Source organism: Rhipicephalus sanguineus, chromosome 2 (genome assembly GCF_013339695.2).
Source record: "Rhipicephalus sanguineus isolate Rsan-2018 chromosome 2, BIME_Rsan_1.4, whole genome shotgun sequence".
Taxonomy (NCBI): domain Eukaryota; kingdom Metazoa; phylum Arthropoda; class Arachnida; order Ixodida; family Ixodidae; genus Rhipicephalus; species Rhipicephalus sanguineus.
In genome coordinates, this window is record NC_051177.1 from 26387820 (window position 1) to 26406688 (window position 18869).

General features: G+C 42.1%; 2 protein-coding genes across 9 annotated transcripts in view; one reads left to right on the forward strand and one right to left on the reverse strand.

Moving 5' to 3' along the window:
* LOC119382578 (beta-sarcoglycan) overlaps positions 1 to 18869 on the forward strand; it is a 56290-nt gene that overhangs the window by 3751 nt on the left and 33670 nt on the right. Inside the window, exons 4-6 of one of the 7 annotated variants that reach the window (XM_049412246.1) lie at positions 462 to 686; positions 6148 to 6282; positions 9557 to 13756. In XM_049412246.1, coding sequence (XP_049268203.1) covers positions 462 to 686; positions 6148 to 6282; positions 9557 to 9766 — 570 coding nt within the window. In that variant the 3' untranslated portion in view covers positions 9767 to 13756. The remainder of the gene's footprint in view (positions 1 to 461; positions 687 to 6147; positions 6283 to 9556; positions 13757 to 18869) is intronic. The other 6 variants (XM_049412249.1, XM_049412245.1, XM_049412248.1 and 3 more) reach the window with 6 other exon arrangements.
* LOC119382581 (uncharacterized) overlaps positions 17219 to 18869 on the reverse strand; it is a 42542-nt gene continuing 40891 nt past the window's right edge. Inside the window, exon 6 of one of the 2 annotated variants that reach the window (XM_049412253.1) lies at positions 17219 to 17518. In XM_049412253.1, the coding sequence (XP_049268210.1) occupies positions 17507 to 17518 (12 nt within the window). In that variant the 3' untranslated portion in view covers positions 17219 to 17506. Of the gene's footprint in view, position 18869 lies in introns of both variants that reach the window. The other variant, XM_037650343.2, reaches the window with a different exon arrangement.

Sequence of the window (18869 nt, forward strand, 5' to 3'; positions counted from 1 at the left end):
ACAAGAAAACACAGATTTATGCAATGCTTATATTAGCAATTGCTGTTCGTCATTACAAATTATGACATGTACTACCGAACACTTCTATCACGGTTCTTTTATGCATACGTGGTAGTTGGCATTAAGACGATGGTTTACTTTCCGACTTCTATTGATACACCACATAGGAACAGAAGAAGTTGTTTTTCTTGGCAACGGAATTCATCAACGTTTGTTGTACTCGAGAAAAAAGGTTACTACTATTTGGTTACAGTGGGAAGTGGATTACTTTATGTAAGCTAACATTGTTTTTATAAAATTTCTGGAAAACAGTAAAACTAATGATGATGCTATCATGTTTATGTGTTGTCTAAGATGCAGTGTTTGCACTCGCTGATTGTTATTTATTAAATGTATTGGATTAAAGTATTTCTTCCTGACCAAAATATTCACTGCCGCATTTTCTTCACATTGTAATGCAGGTCGTTGTGAGGACTTCGGGGGACAAGCAAGCTGGTCGGCAAGCGTCCGACACAGCTGGACCGAGCCTGGAAGTGGGCCCCGACTGGACTGTAGTGAGCAATGTCAAGGAATTCAGAGTCCGCAGCCCAACCACAGGCCGAACAATCTTCTCAACTGAATACCAGGGTTTCCAACTGCCTAAGGGTATACCAAATCTCAGCGTCAAAGAGGCCCATGTGTCACGGGTAAGCACAGCTCCTTCTTTCTTGCAACTCATGCTGGCAGTTTCTAGGGGTGTGCGAATATTTGAAAATTTTGAATAACGAATCGAATAGCTTTCTATTTGATTCGGTACTCGAATCGAATAGTACATATTGAAATACAGAATATTTTTCGAATAGCTTTTCGAATAATTAGCACTGGCTGGAGAACCCCGAAACAACAAAACTTTGGAAAAGCTAAAGGCCATTTTTATTTTTTTAATCGCTATATTACCAATGCGCATGTAGCCAAAGCTTTTATGAGCCTACCGATGCTACATTGATTACCGAAAGAAGGCGTTTTTTTCTTAAATATACACTCTTACTCAGTTATCACTATGCTGAAGCTGTATCGCATTATTCAGTTCCTGTCTTCATGTTGTAATAACTGAAGGTGAGGACTATGACTGCATTCAGCTTCACGAATAACAACAGACGCAAATGTTGTGTTTCTGTAAATTACTCCTGCAGATACAGCTTTTAACACTGATGTTTACATGCTTTCGGTGCCGAGACCTATGTTGTGATGACAGGTTTGTCTGTTTCATTACATCTTTAGCTGTATTTATGGTGTTCGGTTCGAAATTGTTTAGTTTTTATGTCTCAATTTTATTTTAAAAGCAGGTGACAAAGTATCACCTAAATTACTGTAGTCGTTGCGGTATGCGAGCTTACGTCAGTTTTCACAATTGTTGTATTTTGAGACATTTAAAAGTAACCGCAAGTGTTCTTTGGAGAAAGTTTGTGAATATTTGTTTCAAATAAAATGTTGTAGAGATCTAGGACTGTTTTGAAAATGGTTGTCTTACTATTTGAAAACTATTCGAAGAGTGTACAATTAGTATTCGTATTCGATTTAGCGTCATCACTATTCGATTCGTATTCGATTCGGTTCCAAAATTTACTATTCGCACACCCCTAGCAGTTTCATTTACATCGCCTGGGAAGTAGTAGAAATGAGCTTGGAACTGGAGCTCATTCTTTGCAACCTGTCTTCTAATTATCAATTATTATCATAATAACACAGTATATGTGTGCCACTTCTGTTCTAACTTTGCATTTCTTTGCCTCCCTCTCTTTTCCCCCCTCCCTGATTGCCGCTGTTTTCTTTCAAGGTCAGAAGAGGCGACAAATGCAGCAACACCAGAACAGTGCTCTGTAGGTGACGAATGTGTTTGCATTGACAGATTTATGGGACCGAGGGGCTGCGACTTGGGAGAGAGGGGAAGGAGAGAGGGCCCCCTTTTCAGGGTGCGAACATAAGCGCGAAGATGCACCCGGGATTTGGGGCAGTTGCAATTAGAGGACCTAAACGACAGGCTGGGTTTTTCTTTAATGCTGCCCAGCCTCTTTGTATTCCTCGCCAAAGCAGTTTTAGAGCGCCTCTTTCTTTGGTCTTGTTTAGTTTCATTTACATCATGCCTGGGAAGTAGTAGAAATGGGCTCAGAATTCGAGATGGTGTGAAATGGAATCCTTTGCAACCTGTCTTCTAATTATCAATTATTATCATAATAACGCAGTATACGTGTGCCACTCCAAGCCAGAGAAGTGCCTGTAACGCAGCTTCTGTGAAATTAGCTGCTCCAACATTTTACTATTTAATCAGAATAACAGCGAACTGAGCTAGTTGGGAAGTATTCATGTTGTCGAGACAGGGCATGCAAACTCGGACACAAGAGAGAAGTCAAGACACCTCACACGCCGGCGTTTGTGGCGTCTTGACTTCTCTCTTGTGTCTGTGTTTGCATGCCCTGTCTCTTTCTGTAATCAGTACGGCTCTCCATTAGGACACTAAAGAGAAACAATGAATCGGTTTAGATCGATAAATTGTGCTCTGAGAACTCTAATGTCGTTGATTTCACCATCATAGGTTTATTAATAGAGGAGAAAATCAAGTTCAAAGTTTCATTCTTAAATTTCGCGCCAAAATCTCCCCACATGACGTCACGGATTTCAAAGTGTATTTATCATATTTTGGCGCCATTGGCTGAACAAAATTACCCCAAACTTGGTATGTTAAGTCTATAGCCCCCTCAGAGGACAATGTACTTCATTTTTACCTATTAGGAACTACGCAGTCCCTAGTAGGCGCCGTCAAAACATGTCACGTCACGGCGAATGGTGCGGAAACTTCAAGGTGGTGTCGCCACCCACATATTGTTTTTGCGCGTTTTCTCGCTTACTAAGCGTCTTCTCGCAGCAAGCATGGTGTTTTTGGTATCGTGAAAGAGTGCTTTACTAATATGAGAAAAAATTGTCTTGCTCTTTAGTGTCCCTTTAAGGAGCTTCAAAAACTCAACCCAGTTCCATAAAGTGAAATCTGAGGAAACAATGAAGCTGCAGTCGTTCCTTTCCTAAAATGAAGTCTACCACTCTTTTCTTGAAGCTCAGGGTTTCTTGTCTACGCTGCCGTTTCCTTTACGCTTCCTTCTCTCGAACCTTGGTGTTGGCGGCTTCCCTCCATTGCCACTTGGCTTGCTGTTCGTGCTCTCGAAGCTCGGGGTTTGCTGCTTGACATCGGTACAGCTGCTCTCATGCAAGTTCCCACTGCCGCTCGAGCCGTGTGAAGTCCACTGTGCGAAAGGGCGTGCAGCACAAAGACAGCTACCCTTATACACCATGCCCTCCCCAGGCACACCCTCTGATTGGTCCGCTGGCCATGTGACCTGCGCGAAGCAACTGCTCTGGTATCCTCCTCTCTCCTAGTCACGTGACCTGGCTCTACTCCTGCGTGACGCCGGACGGCAAAGGGTCGACATAGAACAGCTCCGCTGTTAAAGTAGGGTAACCAAAGTTAGGACAAGCAAGCCAACAAGACTACGAAAAAAAAAAAAGCAAAATGAGCACAAGAAGATGCGAGCAGGGTGTCCACTTCCATGTATGCAAAGTGCTTGGGTGCGCTGTTTCTAAAGTGTGATATTTCCTACTGCAACGTTATTGTTCAACAGGCGGGATGATTGCATGCGTGGTGAAGCATTTTTGGTTGACTTTGCCATGTAGCGAGTAGCTGAGGTGGCCAGTGTGGGGGCACAACTTTCTTACACCTTTCTCTCTGTAGGATGCAGTGGCTGATGCTGTATTGTGAACATTGCATGAACACATGCATGCAAGTCTCAAACATGAAGGTGCATAACTGAATTTGACCTTAAAGGCAAACACTCTTGAATTCGTAGTTTGCACACCCCTAATTTTTGGAAAGCCATGCAAGCAAAAATTTACTTCACATTTAGTGCTGTAACTGGTGAATTTTAGAGCACAACTCGAAGGTGGCCGTTCCTGTGTTGAGTGGCGTCGCTATTGTTGGCTGACGTCGGCATAACTGATAGAGTGAACGAGGACGAAAGAGAGCGAACGCTGAGTCTGTCAATATCACGAGCCACTTGCATCTAACCTCACTTTCTTCCTCTGTCACATGCACTGGCCCCTCGTTCGGAGCTCGTGCGCATGCAGGGCTGGCATGTGCACTGCAGCTGGCTTTGCTTGTCGTTATGGGGCTGTCGGCATTTCGCTTGGTTCACGACGCCTGCAGTGCACAGAGTGGTGTGCATAGCACTCAAGCACTGGCAGTTTCTGTAGCAAGATGTAACAAATGTTACATTGCTACAACTGCGGATAGCCATAAGTTAAAACACAGTTGGCGTTGCCCCAACACGAAGCTGCGCTCAGAATTTGTTTACATACTGAAAATTGTGAAGCATATCTTATGAGCATTTTGCTGCAATAATTTTTAAAGTTGGATCATTATTGGAGGGGTTTGAAAAGTTGAACTGCACTGTTAGCATGCTGCTAAGAGAGAGCCACCTTCAATGCAGGCGCTTTCCTCCTTTGCCTCAGCTAGTGTCCACGTGCAGCATATGCTGCCTTAGTTCTTCCATGTGTCGTGTTCCATGATGAGCCCTATCAGCGTTTGCTCCCAATGTGTTTTTATTTTGCTTTGTGGCATATCACCAGTGACTGTAGTTTGTGGTTCACATTGGACCGTGGTCAGTGTCGTTCCAAGGGACGCCTGTTTAATGAGGCTTGTATGCTCGTGATTCTCTTTCTATCCTGTTGTGCAGCTTCCTTGAAAGGAAGTGCGCACTACTGTCTGTGTGAAATTTCAACCATTTTTGCACCGTGAAGCCATGTCATACATTGTAAACACGATCACCACTGAGTGATCTTTGTGCCACGTTTATTTACAATGTGCAAACATAGTGAGGAGCCTTTTTAATTGAAATAAACTTATCTCTGTTTTATAGCCTCTGTGGTAGTTCAGTGTAACATTACCGTATTTGGCTGCTGACCTGAAAGACGTGGATTCGATTCCAGCCGCGGCGGTCACATTTTGATGGGGGCGAAATGCTGCTAGAGGCCCATGTACTCTGCGACTCTGCGATGTCAGTGCACGTTAAAGCCCAGGTGGACGGAATTATCCGTAGCCCTCTACTACCGCATCTCTCATAGCCTGAGTCGCTTTGGGACATTAAACCCTGCTAACCAACCAACCTTATCTTTCCTGGCAGTTATGTAGCGCAATTCTGTCTTATGAGATGATTATTTGATGTGAAAGATTCTTGCGCAACAGATTAAACCAAAACATTAGCTATTTGTGAAAGCTCCACTTTGAACTTACCCATTCACCCTAGAGCACATGTACTAATTGTATAATCGCAGCCAAGCAGTAATGAAGGCACATTCTTTTAATGGAACTGCAGTTTGTTGGTACTACTTCAAGAAGGAAGTGCTAAAAATGCATTGTGAAATACAATAGCATACAACTGCAGTTTCCAGCAACGACTGCAAAAATTAAAGGACAATTTTTTTCTTCTTTTAAATTTGATTGAGCATTAAATTTTGTTACGCATTAGATTTGGCAATGTGTTAGAATTCAACAGGTGTGTTGTGCAATTGAGTTTTGCTATGGGACCAGCAAAGTTCATCAAATTATCTGGCCCTAGGAACCATATTAGAACCTCACTGATATGTTGTTTATAGACACAGTAAGTGAATGCACAGTCTGGGATAGCATAATAACCAATATTACTTGTGTCAAGCTTCACTAACAACTCACAATTGTACTTTCACATGAAGTTTTATCTCAAGTTCAATATAAACCAGTAAAACGTTGAAAGCCCTCTATGGCTAGCTGCTTCATGGTTAGTTAGTTCGTTACGTTTATCATTAAACACATTTTTTTTTTTTTGAAACTTGACCCTGGATGCCAGTAAATGAAACTTGCGATTTTCACATAATGCTTTGGTTGATTTTTTAATGATAGCCTCTGTTTTAGCAGCCTTCCTTTACAGTATCTGGCCAGCGATATTATCGAAATAGCCATCCTGTATATTAAAGGCCACAGTAGCTTTCGTTGAGTGTGGGGTGATTCCTACAAACTCCAACGCATAACTTGGGAAACAGAGTGGTACCGTTGTTTTCCCTAACAAGTCAAACATTTTTTTCTAGCTCACCAGTGCCAAGCGTGATCCACTCATCATTTCATCTCCTTACCAAATTCTACTCAAAGGCAATGGAGGGCTGGATATGGAAGGGCACAACATCACTTGGTCAGCAGGACACAACATTTTTCTGAGGAGTGTGGTAAGGTGGCTTAAGAGCATCTGCTTAGAGCTATTTTACAAGGAGAGGACATTTTGCCATGGCGCCTACCATAAGATTTTCACTTATGCTAGTGTGCAGAAGTGCGTGCATACTGCTGTCACTAAAAAGACAATTATGTCGGGAAGCACAATTTAATGACATCCCGGACAAATTGCAGTGGTGTTCACGGGGCACCCTGGTGCACCGTTTTGTCCAATCATTGCGCCTGGGCATCCCATTGTGTATTTAGTATGTTTTGTCAAAGATGCCATTGATCTGCTTACATTACGTTAAAAAGCTTGCACAACTCGTGAAATGTGCACTTGTATCGGTTGTCAAGACGAGCTATCTCCACTTTAGGCATTGACAACTTATTTCAAAAAGTGTGGTGATTTATCAATCGGCAGTGGATAAATGGTATTGTACAGGGAACAGGGAAAAGTCTCTATGAGCTCAAGAAATTTCCGTTGAACAGATCTCACTCATGTAGTCGTGTTCTTTTTAGGAGTCACTGGTGGCGATGTGGTACATAACTCATAACACCTACAATATGTCAGTTACACAATACGAGAGAATGTAATAGCCAATATGTTAGCACTTGTTTCTTCCGAAAGGTTTATATTACTTGGAAATGAAATGACATTTGCTGCTCATCGAGAGCCATTGCTTTGATGGATGCCACCTTCTTTTTTTTTTTTCTGGAAAATTTATGAGCATCCACGCTTTCCTTGAAATGTTTGGTTGGAAGCCAATCCGAACACAAATCCAAGGAACTGGTGTGTATACAGCACTTTTCAAGGGGTGCGGTGCTGTTTCATAGGGTCACCTTGTGCTTGAGTGCCTCTATTCTGAAACTAGCTAAAGCTAATGGTAACAGTTTGTCTCACACAGTGCAGTTGCTGAGTGAAGTCAGGGTTTGAAAGAAATCATCTTTTCATTTTTTTTTACTGCATCTGTCATGCTTATTAATATCCTCTTACATGTTGACCTAGGGGACCGCGCAAAAAACAAGGATGCAGAAGAGGTACACAGCAACTACACACGTTTACATCCTCATTTTTTACGCTTACCCCTAGGTCATGGTGTTAACCAATTGTCCAACAAATTCGCTTTATTGCCTTTTATACAGTTGACACTCTATTTAATGAAGTCATGACCGCACTCGAATTATTTGTTTAAACAGGGAAGTTAGTAAAATCTAGAAATGGATTTTCCGGTCCTTTGAAACCTAAAATTGTAACACAGCCACGCTTATAATCTATCACAGCATTGTATTTGCTGCCAGTCCACCTTGTGCATGTGAAATCCGGAAAGGTGGCCCAACGGTGGCCCAAAGATAGCCGTGGCATGGAGCCTCCCATGTTAGCAGGCTTCATGTACGGGCGATGCAGACCATCTAGACATTCATGGGAAGCTATGATTGGCTGCCGATGCACAGTGATGTGGCGAATGAATGCAGCGATGTTGTGAGGAGACAATCGGTGCTGTCTGTTGTATAAACCATGAAATGACGAATGAAACCACTGCTGCCCCCAGAGCCATCTGGTATGTAAGAACGCTACCTACTGTAGTGTCCATTGATCCATACATGGTTGTCGTGTGCAGCCTCATCGAAATAAAGCTAGGGCCTTGAATGTAGGGTGCCTAGATGTTTTAACACTATAGTGTTGCTAGAAGAAAAGCCTGTCTGCATCAAAATTAGAAAGAAATCATCACTTTTTAATCATATATTTCAGGAAAAGCTTCACTAAATTGGATTTTTAAAGGTGTTTGCAGCACAAGCAAGTAAGTGCTGAAGGAAAGGCGACGTAGTGAAGAACGGAAGGCAAAGAGAGACGCAATAATGCACTTCTAAAACATGCACTTTCAAATGCACTTTAAAAATGCACTTTAACCAACTAGCCCAAATCGCCATTCTTCGCTAAATTGGGTTTAGTGGTCAAGTTAGTTTTGATAATTAGGGTTGATGACAACACTGAACTTCAGTAGGTACAGTGCTGTCTACTCTTAGCGTGAACCCGGCGCAGCGTGGCCGCGCAGCGCACATGGCGCGGCCGTGCGTCGAAGCGTAGCGCATGCACAGAGTGACGCGGGGGAATGCCTGCGCGTGGTCTGCAACAGAGCTGGACCATTGCTGTGGCGCTGCTCTTGCCTGGCTGTAATACTGCAAGAGTGGCACGCTCGTGTGCACCTGCGCCGCTTCAATTCGGTGCGCAGCTGTGCCGGATGCAATGGCGCTCTGCGGAGCGTGGCCACACTGAGCAGTGTTCACCCTAAGAGCGGACGCCACTGTACATGCCAAGAAATATAAATTTGAATGAATGAAAGAATGATTTTTATTCAAGTGTACGAAGTTACACTTAGGAAAGAGAGGACAAAAGGCATTAACGCCTGATGGGGTCCTTCCACCTGAAACAACGGTTTGCACACAAGTGTTGGCAACATAAACAGAGTGATGATGTAGATTGAAAGCTTATTTAAAGAAACATATCGAAACATACAGTAAAATCGGGTTTCATTTGATTGATTAGAATAATAGAGAGCTGAGCTAGCTTGTAAGTATTCACTCTAAAAACACAAGCCGTGCAAACACGGACACAAGAAAGAAGTCTCGACACCACAAACGCCGGTGTTTGTGGTGTTGTGACTTCTTCCTTGTGTCCATGTTTGCATTCCCTGTCTTTTTTAGAACCATTTGATTGAGTTTTAACTGTAGTTCGAAAACATTGAGAGGCAAAAAACCCAAAACATCTAACATTTTAAATAAACACCTTGTAGCCTCAACTCGAGGTGGAAGCAGAGTTCGCATGGTACTGCCGGCTTATTGACAGCCTTCTGTTCAGGTGCCAAAGGTAGCACTGTTGGATGACCGTGAAGGACAAGAGAAAATCATTAGTGAAACTGCGACACAAGGTTCATGTTGTACTGGTTCAGTTAAGGCAGTGCCTCAGGTCAGGAAAAGACGAAGCCAGTTTTCACTAAGAAACATGAAACATAAAGAAAAAAAGAAAAACGAATGAAAGAAACAAAGCAACGGCTGACACACCCTAACTCCAAGTGCTAAAACAAGCGAGGCACTGCATTTATGTGTAGTTTCATGATAACGTTCGAGCAAAAAGACAACAGTCACCAGTTCAGCCGATGCTTGCATCAACCTCAGCGGTGGATATGTATGTTGGTAGAGGGATAATGTGGAGGAATAATCTGGATCCCTATGCTATGGTTTTTCCTTGGGATGCCAAACCTCATGATCATGGCTTATTTTACTGTGCAGAACCAAAGCCTTACCTTGGATGGCAGCAACGGCATCCGTATCCTAGCGGCCGGTTTGCCACGCTCCGAGAACCCTTCAAGCGATGCCTCATACTGGTACAAGCTGTGTGTGTGCATGCCTTCTGGCCGAATCTTCCGTGTACCAGTTCGGGAGCAGGGCTTTGGATGCGGAGATGTGAGGTTTCCAGAGAGCGTCAACCCCTGTACCTAGGCGCAACTGTGCAGCATGCTACATATTGTCTACACGTCACTGAGATAGTCATTAAGGCCTGAAACACACTAGCTGAAAAATGCACACGGTGTGCTCCTGGAGGCAAAACACAAGCATCCAGAACTGCTGTGTGGCAGCATTCTCATGCTGCGAAAGGGATGGGTTCGTGCACAATTGTTTGCGGTGCGCCACATGCGCTTTCCAGTACTAACACCTTCAGTGACGTATGCATGCCATAACAGTTTTATGCAGACCTGCCCGGACACTCGTTTCGTTGTCATGTGGAGGCTCATTTCGCCCTTTTGTCAGCGCTTTTTTGTCTTGGTCCGCACTTATTCCGTCTTTCACTATAGAACAGGGCTTGTTGCTGAGCTAGTTGGTTCATTACTTGAGAAAAATAGGTATGTCGCAAAAAGGACGGGGATGAAGTTAAGACCACAAACTGACAACACATGGCTTTGTACTGAGCAGTACTAAGGGGAAGGTTTTTAGAACTCCTACATGCGTGCATATTTCATTCTCTATGGCAAGTAAGATTCGTTTATGACTGCAACTGTGGCAGCAAAACCCTGGTATTCACTCTTTCAACAAAGCCTTGTGGGGCTGACGTAATCCTCTTTGTGCTGTCGTAAGTATGCATGACCCCCCGCTCCACAGAAATGCGCTGCAGAGGCAGTGACGTCAGCCTTTGTACTCCCATTCAACAATCCAAAACGGAGGCGCTCACCGCTGTTTGGTGTGGCTGCACCGCTGCAGCGGCATTTCTCTGCCGGCGGCACACTGCGTGCGTTTTTCTGCTAGTGTGTGTGGTCCTTAAAGGGGTACTGACACCAATTTTCGCAACTGAATTTACTCTGCCATACAAATCTCCTGTATACAGAGAGAGCTATGAGCAAGTATGAAGCTTAGGAAATGCTGATAAGATAGTTTGTTTTGACATGTAAAGTGAATTTTCATACGGTGCACCTGCTGACATCAACACTAGTGTGACATGAGGCTACAGTATCAGTTCTGGCAACTTCATACATCATTGTGACTAGTTCTGAGGACCTTGGGCATCAAAATGTGCAAAATGGCCCCTTGTGCGTCACCAACAGAGCCGCAGAGCAGAGCAGCGATGGAAATGTCACACTATCTTGAGCAAGCATGTGACAAGAAGCCCATATTGTGTTGCGACGTCAGGGTACTGTAGGAACCAAAACTAACTTTTAAAAACACGTTGTAATTATTTTTCAGTCGACACTCGTGCTTAGCAGGGCATTTTCTAGGCTCTTGAGGACTCGGCCTTTCATTTGATGCAAAAAAATGACAACTGAGGATTTTCGTGTCAGTACCCCTTTCATAGATATCTTTAGGCAAAGGTCGGTTTTTGAAGCAGAAAACATGCCAAGATCCCTTTAGTCAGTTTTCTTGTTAATACCTTTATAACTGCTATTGAAAAACAATGTGATGTAGAAATGACCTTTTCTGTGCCAAATGTCCTACTAAAAGAAAAAAGAAACACTACCCAATTCATCGAAATTATAACTGGTTCACATTGAACAGATTTTGTTATTGGAAATTCAGCAACATTTCTTTTTCTGCTAATTGCTATTACCAATATTGTTCGTGTGCTTTAAAGGAGTAATGACGTGATTTTGAGACATCGCAAAAGGGACATTTTACGTTTCCTTGGTAACGCTCTCCACAGACCGGAGTCAGACAACACGTGTAAAATATTTTACTTTGATTTTAAAGTTTTTGTCGCTGAGCATATGCAAGCCAGCCCCACTGCAGTGGACATTATCCCGACGAGTAAACACAGTTCCACTAAGTACGCGAATTCTGCGTCCTGCATGCAGCCAAAATCGCAGAAATCGCTGTCGGGGTCACTGGACGACAATTCCCCCATCATTGTTTACGTGTATCACGAGCAGATGACAGATCTGCCGCTAGTACGTCGCGAGTTGCTGTCTCCCCGTGACGTCACACTGCAATGATACAGTCGCTGAGAAGCCGCCCCCTCGATATCGAAACTGAAACCTTTTTTCTAAGGTAGCGGTATTAAAAATATATTCGATGCATTCCCATGCACCACAATACTCCTTTTAGGTTCCTCGACACCAGTCTTTTTATTTGGAGCAACAATCCGAAAATATTTAAAATTCATGTGAGTACTCCTTTAAGTTACGGCTAGGCACGACCACGAAAAAAGTCTAAGGCCCTACATCTCCCACAACAGAAGTTCAGCATAATTTTATGTTAATGCGTGTACACCAGTTTATTTCATTCGCTACTCCAGTGTCTCGAGTGAATTGTACTACCAAAGCATAGGTAGGTTCATGAATATTTGTTATGGCACGTCAGTTTGCCTAAAGACATTTTAATAATTTTGCAGTTGCTGACCACCACAGGAGTTGTGTTCAGCAAGCTTGCTTTTTGGATTCTCAGTCATGGTAACCGCATATGGGCAAGTGTGGGTGCAATACATTCATGTGTTGATATATTAAGGTGTTCAATGGTGAGCAGCAAGTGGCAAAAATTAGTCCCTCTTTCGAATATCTTTCATAGCCTGCTGTGTAGCTTTGAAATGTGAAGCCCTGTGACTATTATTTTGGTCCACAAAAACTGCCATATTGAGAACACTGCCTTTAGCAGGAGCCTTTTCTACAGTAGTGTGCAGTACTAGGTTCACACATTTAAGCAGTGTCAGGTGCACTTGCATTACCATTTACGTATCAACAAAATAGTCCTGAAATACATGTGTGTTGAACTTTATTTTATTTTCCTTTCAGTTGTTCAAAATCATTGACATTCTTCAGTTTTCAAGTTTTACTTCTAATTTATCACTTACTGTGCAAATTGATTAGCTAATAAGCCAACAAAAGTAGAAGTGATAGTGTATGGTGTTGTACCTAATGTCAACATTGTTTTCACATCATGCATATCCTCTGTGTGTTTTTTATCTCGTCCGACATCTTTTCTTTGCACTAATTACTGGTAGATATGTCTCAAGTCTTCGGTATTTGTCAACTAACCCAGCTTTCTTCACCAATATTACTGACAGAACAGCTTTACTATGGTGTAGGGTCTTGCAGTGGACTTAACATTAAGCAAAAGTAATCACTGAGGGTTATCTTTTGAGACTACAGCTTCTGGCAGAAATTTTCCCTGAAACTAGAAGAACTCGTGCAAATCCCAATAAATGAAGCGTTGGGGTCACATTTTGCTGCATTTAATTTCACTCTTTCTGTTTTTTCACCTTTATTATCACCTAAAATGCTGCAATTATCGCTGTGATAGTCAGCATGACAAACATTTAGACAGGAGTGAAAGGTGAAACTGGTCATTATAAAGTGTGGCCCCTGGTGCTCACAGCCTGGGAGTATTTCATCAGATGGCCTGATATGCTGCAGTCCTACAGGTATCACACTTCTCATGTGCCACATGTTTTTCTCCTCAGTCTCTCAGTTAGTGACATGGGCGTAGGGAGGGGTGTGCAAAAGGGGCACTTGCCCCCATCCCCCAGCCACGAAGCAACATGTGTTTGCACCCCCCAAAGACAAAATCCTGCCAACGACCATGGTTAGTGGTCGTACTAAGTAGTCATTGTGCTATTATGCTGTTGCCAATTCATTTGGAAGGTCAATGTAGAGAAGTGCAGCTGTTGAAAGTAGGGATGTGCACATAGTCATTTTTAGACTTGCAAAGCAAATACAGTGCGCACTTCACAATGACACAGAAAGGTACAACGAAACATGGTGCCTGTGTGTGGTCTTCCCTTTCTGTGCTTTTGTGATATGTACGTTGTTCTAGCTTTGTGATGGTCAGGCAGCTGACTCGAGATGTGTTATTCAAGCTTTAATCGAATATTGAATGCTTTTCATGTAGTTTTGGACAAACTGATCATTTTCTTGATTAATATTACAACAGTGTTCATATTCAAGATTCGCAATGGTCACAAAGTTTGTGCCATAACATTGTACATTAAGAAGTATGCAGAATAACTAGGTACACTAGTTTGAACATCCAGCATTCTTTGGAGTATGCAAGCGATCCTTGTATTGGGGGCAAATAAGCAAAAAACGCAGGATTTACAAGTGATAGTGGTGTAACTACGTAAGGTCGATTCCACGAAAGATCGAAAAAGAGTGTATATTTGATGTTTCCGATTTTCCTGATAATTTTGTATGTTGTGCACATATGACTGCACAGCACGAAATCGCAGTTCGTTTTCAAATAAAAATTTTTTTCAACACAGGAAAATTCGACAAGTGTCGCCGGTTGACGACGACCATTTTACGAAGAGTGCGTTTTCGTAAATTCGCAATCATGCTGGCAGCTACTGAAGCTATATATTACAAATATCTTTCTTTTTAGCGGAAGTAGAAGTAAAGAGGAAATAGCTCTTATCATTTCATGGAATTCTGAGTAAATTATGTATTTTTAAAAATTCACGAAAAACGCTGCGTTTTTGAAAATCAGTCAAATTTGGGACGCTATGGCTACTTCTGTGAACATCTTAGCTTGTTCATATTTGCAGTATGAATAGGCCTTTATGTGAATAATGAACCTCTGTCTTTGTATTGCTCTAATAATTTTCAAAGTAGTAAATTTTCATGCTCGAAACACCAAAAAGAGAAAAGTGCTCCTCCATTCAAAAATCTGTAATAAAAAAAACCCAATCTCAATTTTGTTCAAAGTCCCCCAAAATGTTCTCAAAGGACTGCAGAATGATATTATGAAAAAACATGTTGCATCATTTTTATTACAACAAAAGCAGAAAATGTCAAACATTGTGTTTCCAGAGCGTGGTGGCTACTGCGTAAAGGACATCTCTAGTAACAAGAAAATACAGTAACACGTCTTTTTTCTTTTCTGAGCTTCGCTAAACAACAGTAATGATCTATGGTCGGAAATTGGGAACTGTTTTGTAAAGAAAAAGGACCGTTCCAATTAAATGCATTCGCGTGGTTTGCGACTTCACGCCAGTGTTAGACATCCCTCAGTCCAGAGTATGCACTTTCAGTTGTAGCCTCCTTTTCTTTCATCTATTTCAGTTGAGTATAATTCATATCTTGAGTGCTAAAGAACGCATTCCCTCCATGCGTCTCTTATGATGATGTGCTGTGCCAGAATTGAGAGATTGGTATAAAAGCCAAGGTCTCTTCATGAATGGAAATGAATTTCTGGAGTGCGGTCGCCAAGAGGTGTGGTTTTTGTTGGCCCAAATGTGTACGTTGTCAAACCTTATGTGATCAATGCAGAGTTTAAAAAGAATCGATTACGTGAAGATTGGTGGCAGCAGTTCTGGCCACGGACAAAACACGTGTTGTTTGCATTGCATCTGTTTTGTTTTGGATATCCTTCTTTCTCTTGAAGGAGTGCTGGCAGATCTGGTTTCCCTCTTGAATTGAGTGCGCATCCTGCTTCATGACCCTCCGCAAAAGAATCTCGATCCGATATCTTCTACGTAACGAAAATTCTGCTGCAGCGGAATTTTCTTTTTGTGCACCATGAGGCAGTCCGTACAAAATCTCGGCCATGGCTATAACCCCTACCCATAGCCACCTTCAGAGCGTAGGATAGTGATCGCATCAAAGTGAAGCACAATTTGGATGCTTAACTTCTATCTCAGGTGGTGTTTGGCTGACTGGCACAGCCGTACTCGTTGCTGTCGTCTGCTCAGGCGGGCGTCCATCGCGCCGCCCTTTGCACCTGTCCGCCTAACGCATGCTACTCCGTTTACACGAAGGCGTGTAGCGCGGGCCACTCGATCCGCCACACGATGCGCACGGTGCGGATCCAGAGACCGGGCGGGAGAGCGACGAGCGGTGAAAAATGTATCGTGTAACCAACGCAATCGACACCCCAGCGTTTTCTCGTGCATAGCGACAAAGCCTGGCAAACAATGTGTGGCTGCTGTGCTTAGGTTGCACTGCGGTACTCGCCGTTCACCACTGCCGCCATTTGCGATTTCTCACATTCTTACAATGCATGATCGACTCAGCTACACATATTTCGCATTTAGCTTCGTTACTTTTATATAAGCGCATTTACTAAAAAAAAAATTATCCAGAGGAATGAAAATGTCCGTGCTGCCCGTCGACGAGGAATGTAAGTGGTGTCGCAAATGCATTTAATTGGAACGATGTTTTTTTTCTTTACAAAACAGTTCCCGCTTTCCAACAATAGATCCTTACTGCTGTTTAGCGAAGCTCAGAGAAGAAAAAAGACGTGTTACTGTATTTTCTTGCTACTAGAGATATCCTTTGCGCAGTGGCCACCATGCTCTGGAAACACGTTTGACATTTTCTGCTTTTGTTCTAATAGAAATGATGCAACATGTTTTTTCATAATATCATTCTGCAGTCCTTTGAGAACATTTTGGGGGACTTTGAACAAAATTGAGATTGGTTTTTTTTTATTATAGATTTTTGAATGGAGGAGCACTTTTCTCTTTTTGGTGTTTCGAGCATGAAAATTTACTACTTTGAAAATTATTAGAGAAATACAAATGCAGAGGTTCATTATTCACATAAAGGCCTATTCATACTGCAAATATGAACAAGCTAAGATGTTCACAGAAGTAGCCATAGCGTCCCAAATTTGACTGATTTTCAAAAACGCAGCGTTTTTCGTGAATTTTTAAAAATACATAATTTACTCAGAATTCCATGAAATGATAAGAGCTATTACTCTTTACTTCTACTTCCGCCAAAAGAAAGATATTTGTAATATATAGCTTCAGTGGCTGCCAGCATGGTTCCGAAGTTACGAAAACGCATTCTTCGTAAAATGGTCGTCGTCAACCGGCGACACTTGTCGAATTTTGCTGTGTTGAAAAAAATTTTTATTTGAAAACGAACTGCGATTTCGTGCTGTGCAATCATATGTGCACAACATACAAAATTATCAGGAAAATCGGAAACATCAAATATACACCCTTTTTCGATCTTTCGTGGAATCGACCGTAACTGTTTTACAATTGCTACCAGGATGAAATCTATTGCTCATTTACTCCAAATTATGTCTGATTATGAACACTGCAAGAAGCCTCGTGCAATGATGTTTGCTGACATGTACTACTGTTAACCTCATTGTGATAATGAAAATTGATTCCCGAAACTTCTGCATAATTTCCCCTTATCGTTAGTCATCCACAGGTAGCATCTAAACGTGACAGAAGTTGACAACATTGAGTCAAAATGATCGCCAGTAGCCAAACGAGGGGCATTTCAGGCTGATGCCAACATTTTGTTGAAGGGACTTGTGTTCATCAGGGTGACGATCCACATTCATTAATTTAAAACATTAACTCCAGCCTGCAATATTTCATGTTTAACTACCTTTTATCAGCACATGAATATATAATGTGCTTGGCCTTATAAAGCTGTTTTCCGCTGATTTCATGACTTCTGTATGTTGTTTTGATGGAAATAAAGACACACCTTGGACAATGCGTTTCAGAGTAAAAAAAATTTTTTTTTTCCTTTATTAAAGCTATGCTCAAATTTGCACCTTGAGCAACTTCATACTACAGACAAAATGTAGGGCAGATTTGCTGCTTGCTGCTACTAATGGGTGATAAGTTGGCCAAAAGGTAGCGATATGAATGCCTCCCTGGGACATTTCTGATGCAGCTGGCCAAAGTTCAATTTTCTTTTTTTTTTTTACACATAGCACAAATAATATTGTGGTGTACTAATCCTTCTTTGATGTAGTGCAAGGATTTATCATTGGCGAAGAATTTCAGGTGACTTAGGAAATGTGCTGAAAGAGTATAAAAGGATGAGCTCATTGGTTCATGTTCCATCTTCGGCAGAATGATACAATGCACGAGTGACATAACACTGCAAGGTGCTGTGGGCTAAATCGCTCCACTCTGAATGAAGTGAGGAATGTTTCATACTGGCAGTGTGATAGCAGGATATGATTGCAACAAAACTTTTAAAAAGAACCTTATGGCACAGCTATGCACAAGCATCTGCATTAAAGTCCCCGTGGTGGAGATTCTCACTGTCAAGACTACATACATGAGATTCATGTGGAGCACACTGTAATGTGTTGTTGCCCTCTTCATGTGTTAAATGCCAGTGATTGGTCACTGCAGGTATTGAGAAAACCATCGCAAAAGACTTTAAACCTGCTGTGGGCTCACGACTGCTTGGTGTAAGCAGAAACGTAGCATTCCTCAGTTCAGTGCATAACAAAACCCACCACAAATGATCAGTCCCACAGTTCAAGTGCATTGTAAAGCTGCAGAAAAGGTGTAAAAGAGTAGAAATTGTACACTTCACAACCATGAGATTTCATTCTTCTTTCATGGACGGAATGGCAATAATGGCCAATGAACTGCATAGTAATTCACCGCTTGGATTGCTGTTGTAAAGTAAAAAATAAATAAGGCACAACAGCCCTACTTGCACCGGGAAGATTATTAAAACAAGATTACAGGCAGAAAGGTAAGCTACATCACTGTCATTGCACCAAGCAGATGACAAGTGATCATGAAGCTGTGTTTTCCTTTCTGCAATATGTACATACATATATTATATGCAAGCAGAAGGCAGTGATTTATGCTTGTGCAAAACAGAAAGCATTTGACAGTGAAAAACAAGCCAAAGCTAAATCATGGATGCCGACTCCTTATGGCAAACCTCTGTACTGAGAATTGCATGCAGTTTTTGACCAATTTGCTATACATGCCACATTCTTTCGCACAGCTGCAATGTCATCATGCCCGATACTGTAGTGCTCGCACTCCAAGCAATGTCCACAAAACATCAAAATTTTTAGTATAACGACTGGTATGCGTAAATGCTTGTTATAACCCTGCCACGACGCTACTAATCTGGCTGCTAAACGTAATATTGGCCCTGATGTAAGCATTCGAGTTGAAATTACGGCAATATGAAACAAACTGAAGAGAGTCGAAATGAAGGCATGCGCATTACTTAGCCCTAAATTGCAGCGTTTCAATCCGTGATTACAGTACATCATTTGTCAGAAGAAACATGGCCACGCCCAGTATGTGTGTTGCCAACTGCTGGCTGTTTTGTGTCACTTCTGAGACTAGTGGCACCAGAAAGCTGCGGAGAGTGATGATAATGTTAATTCACTC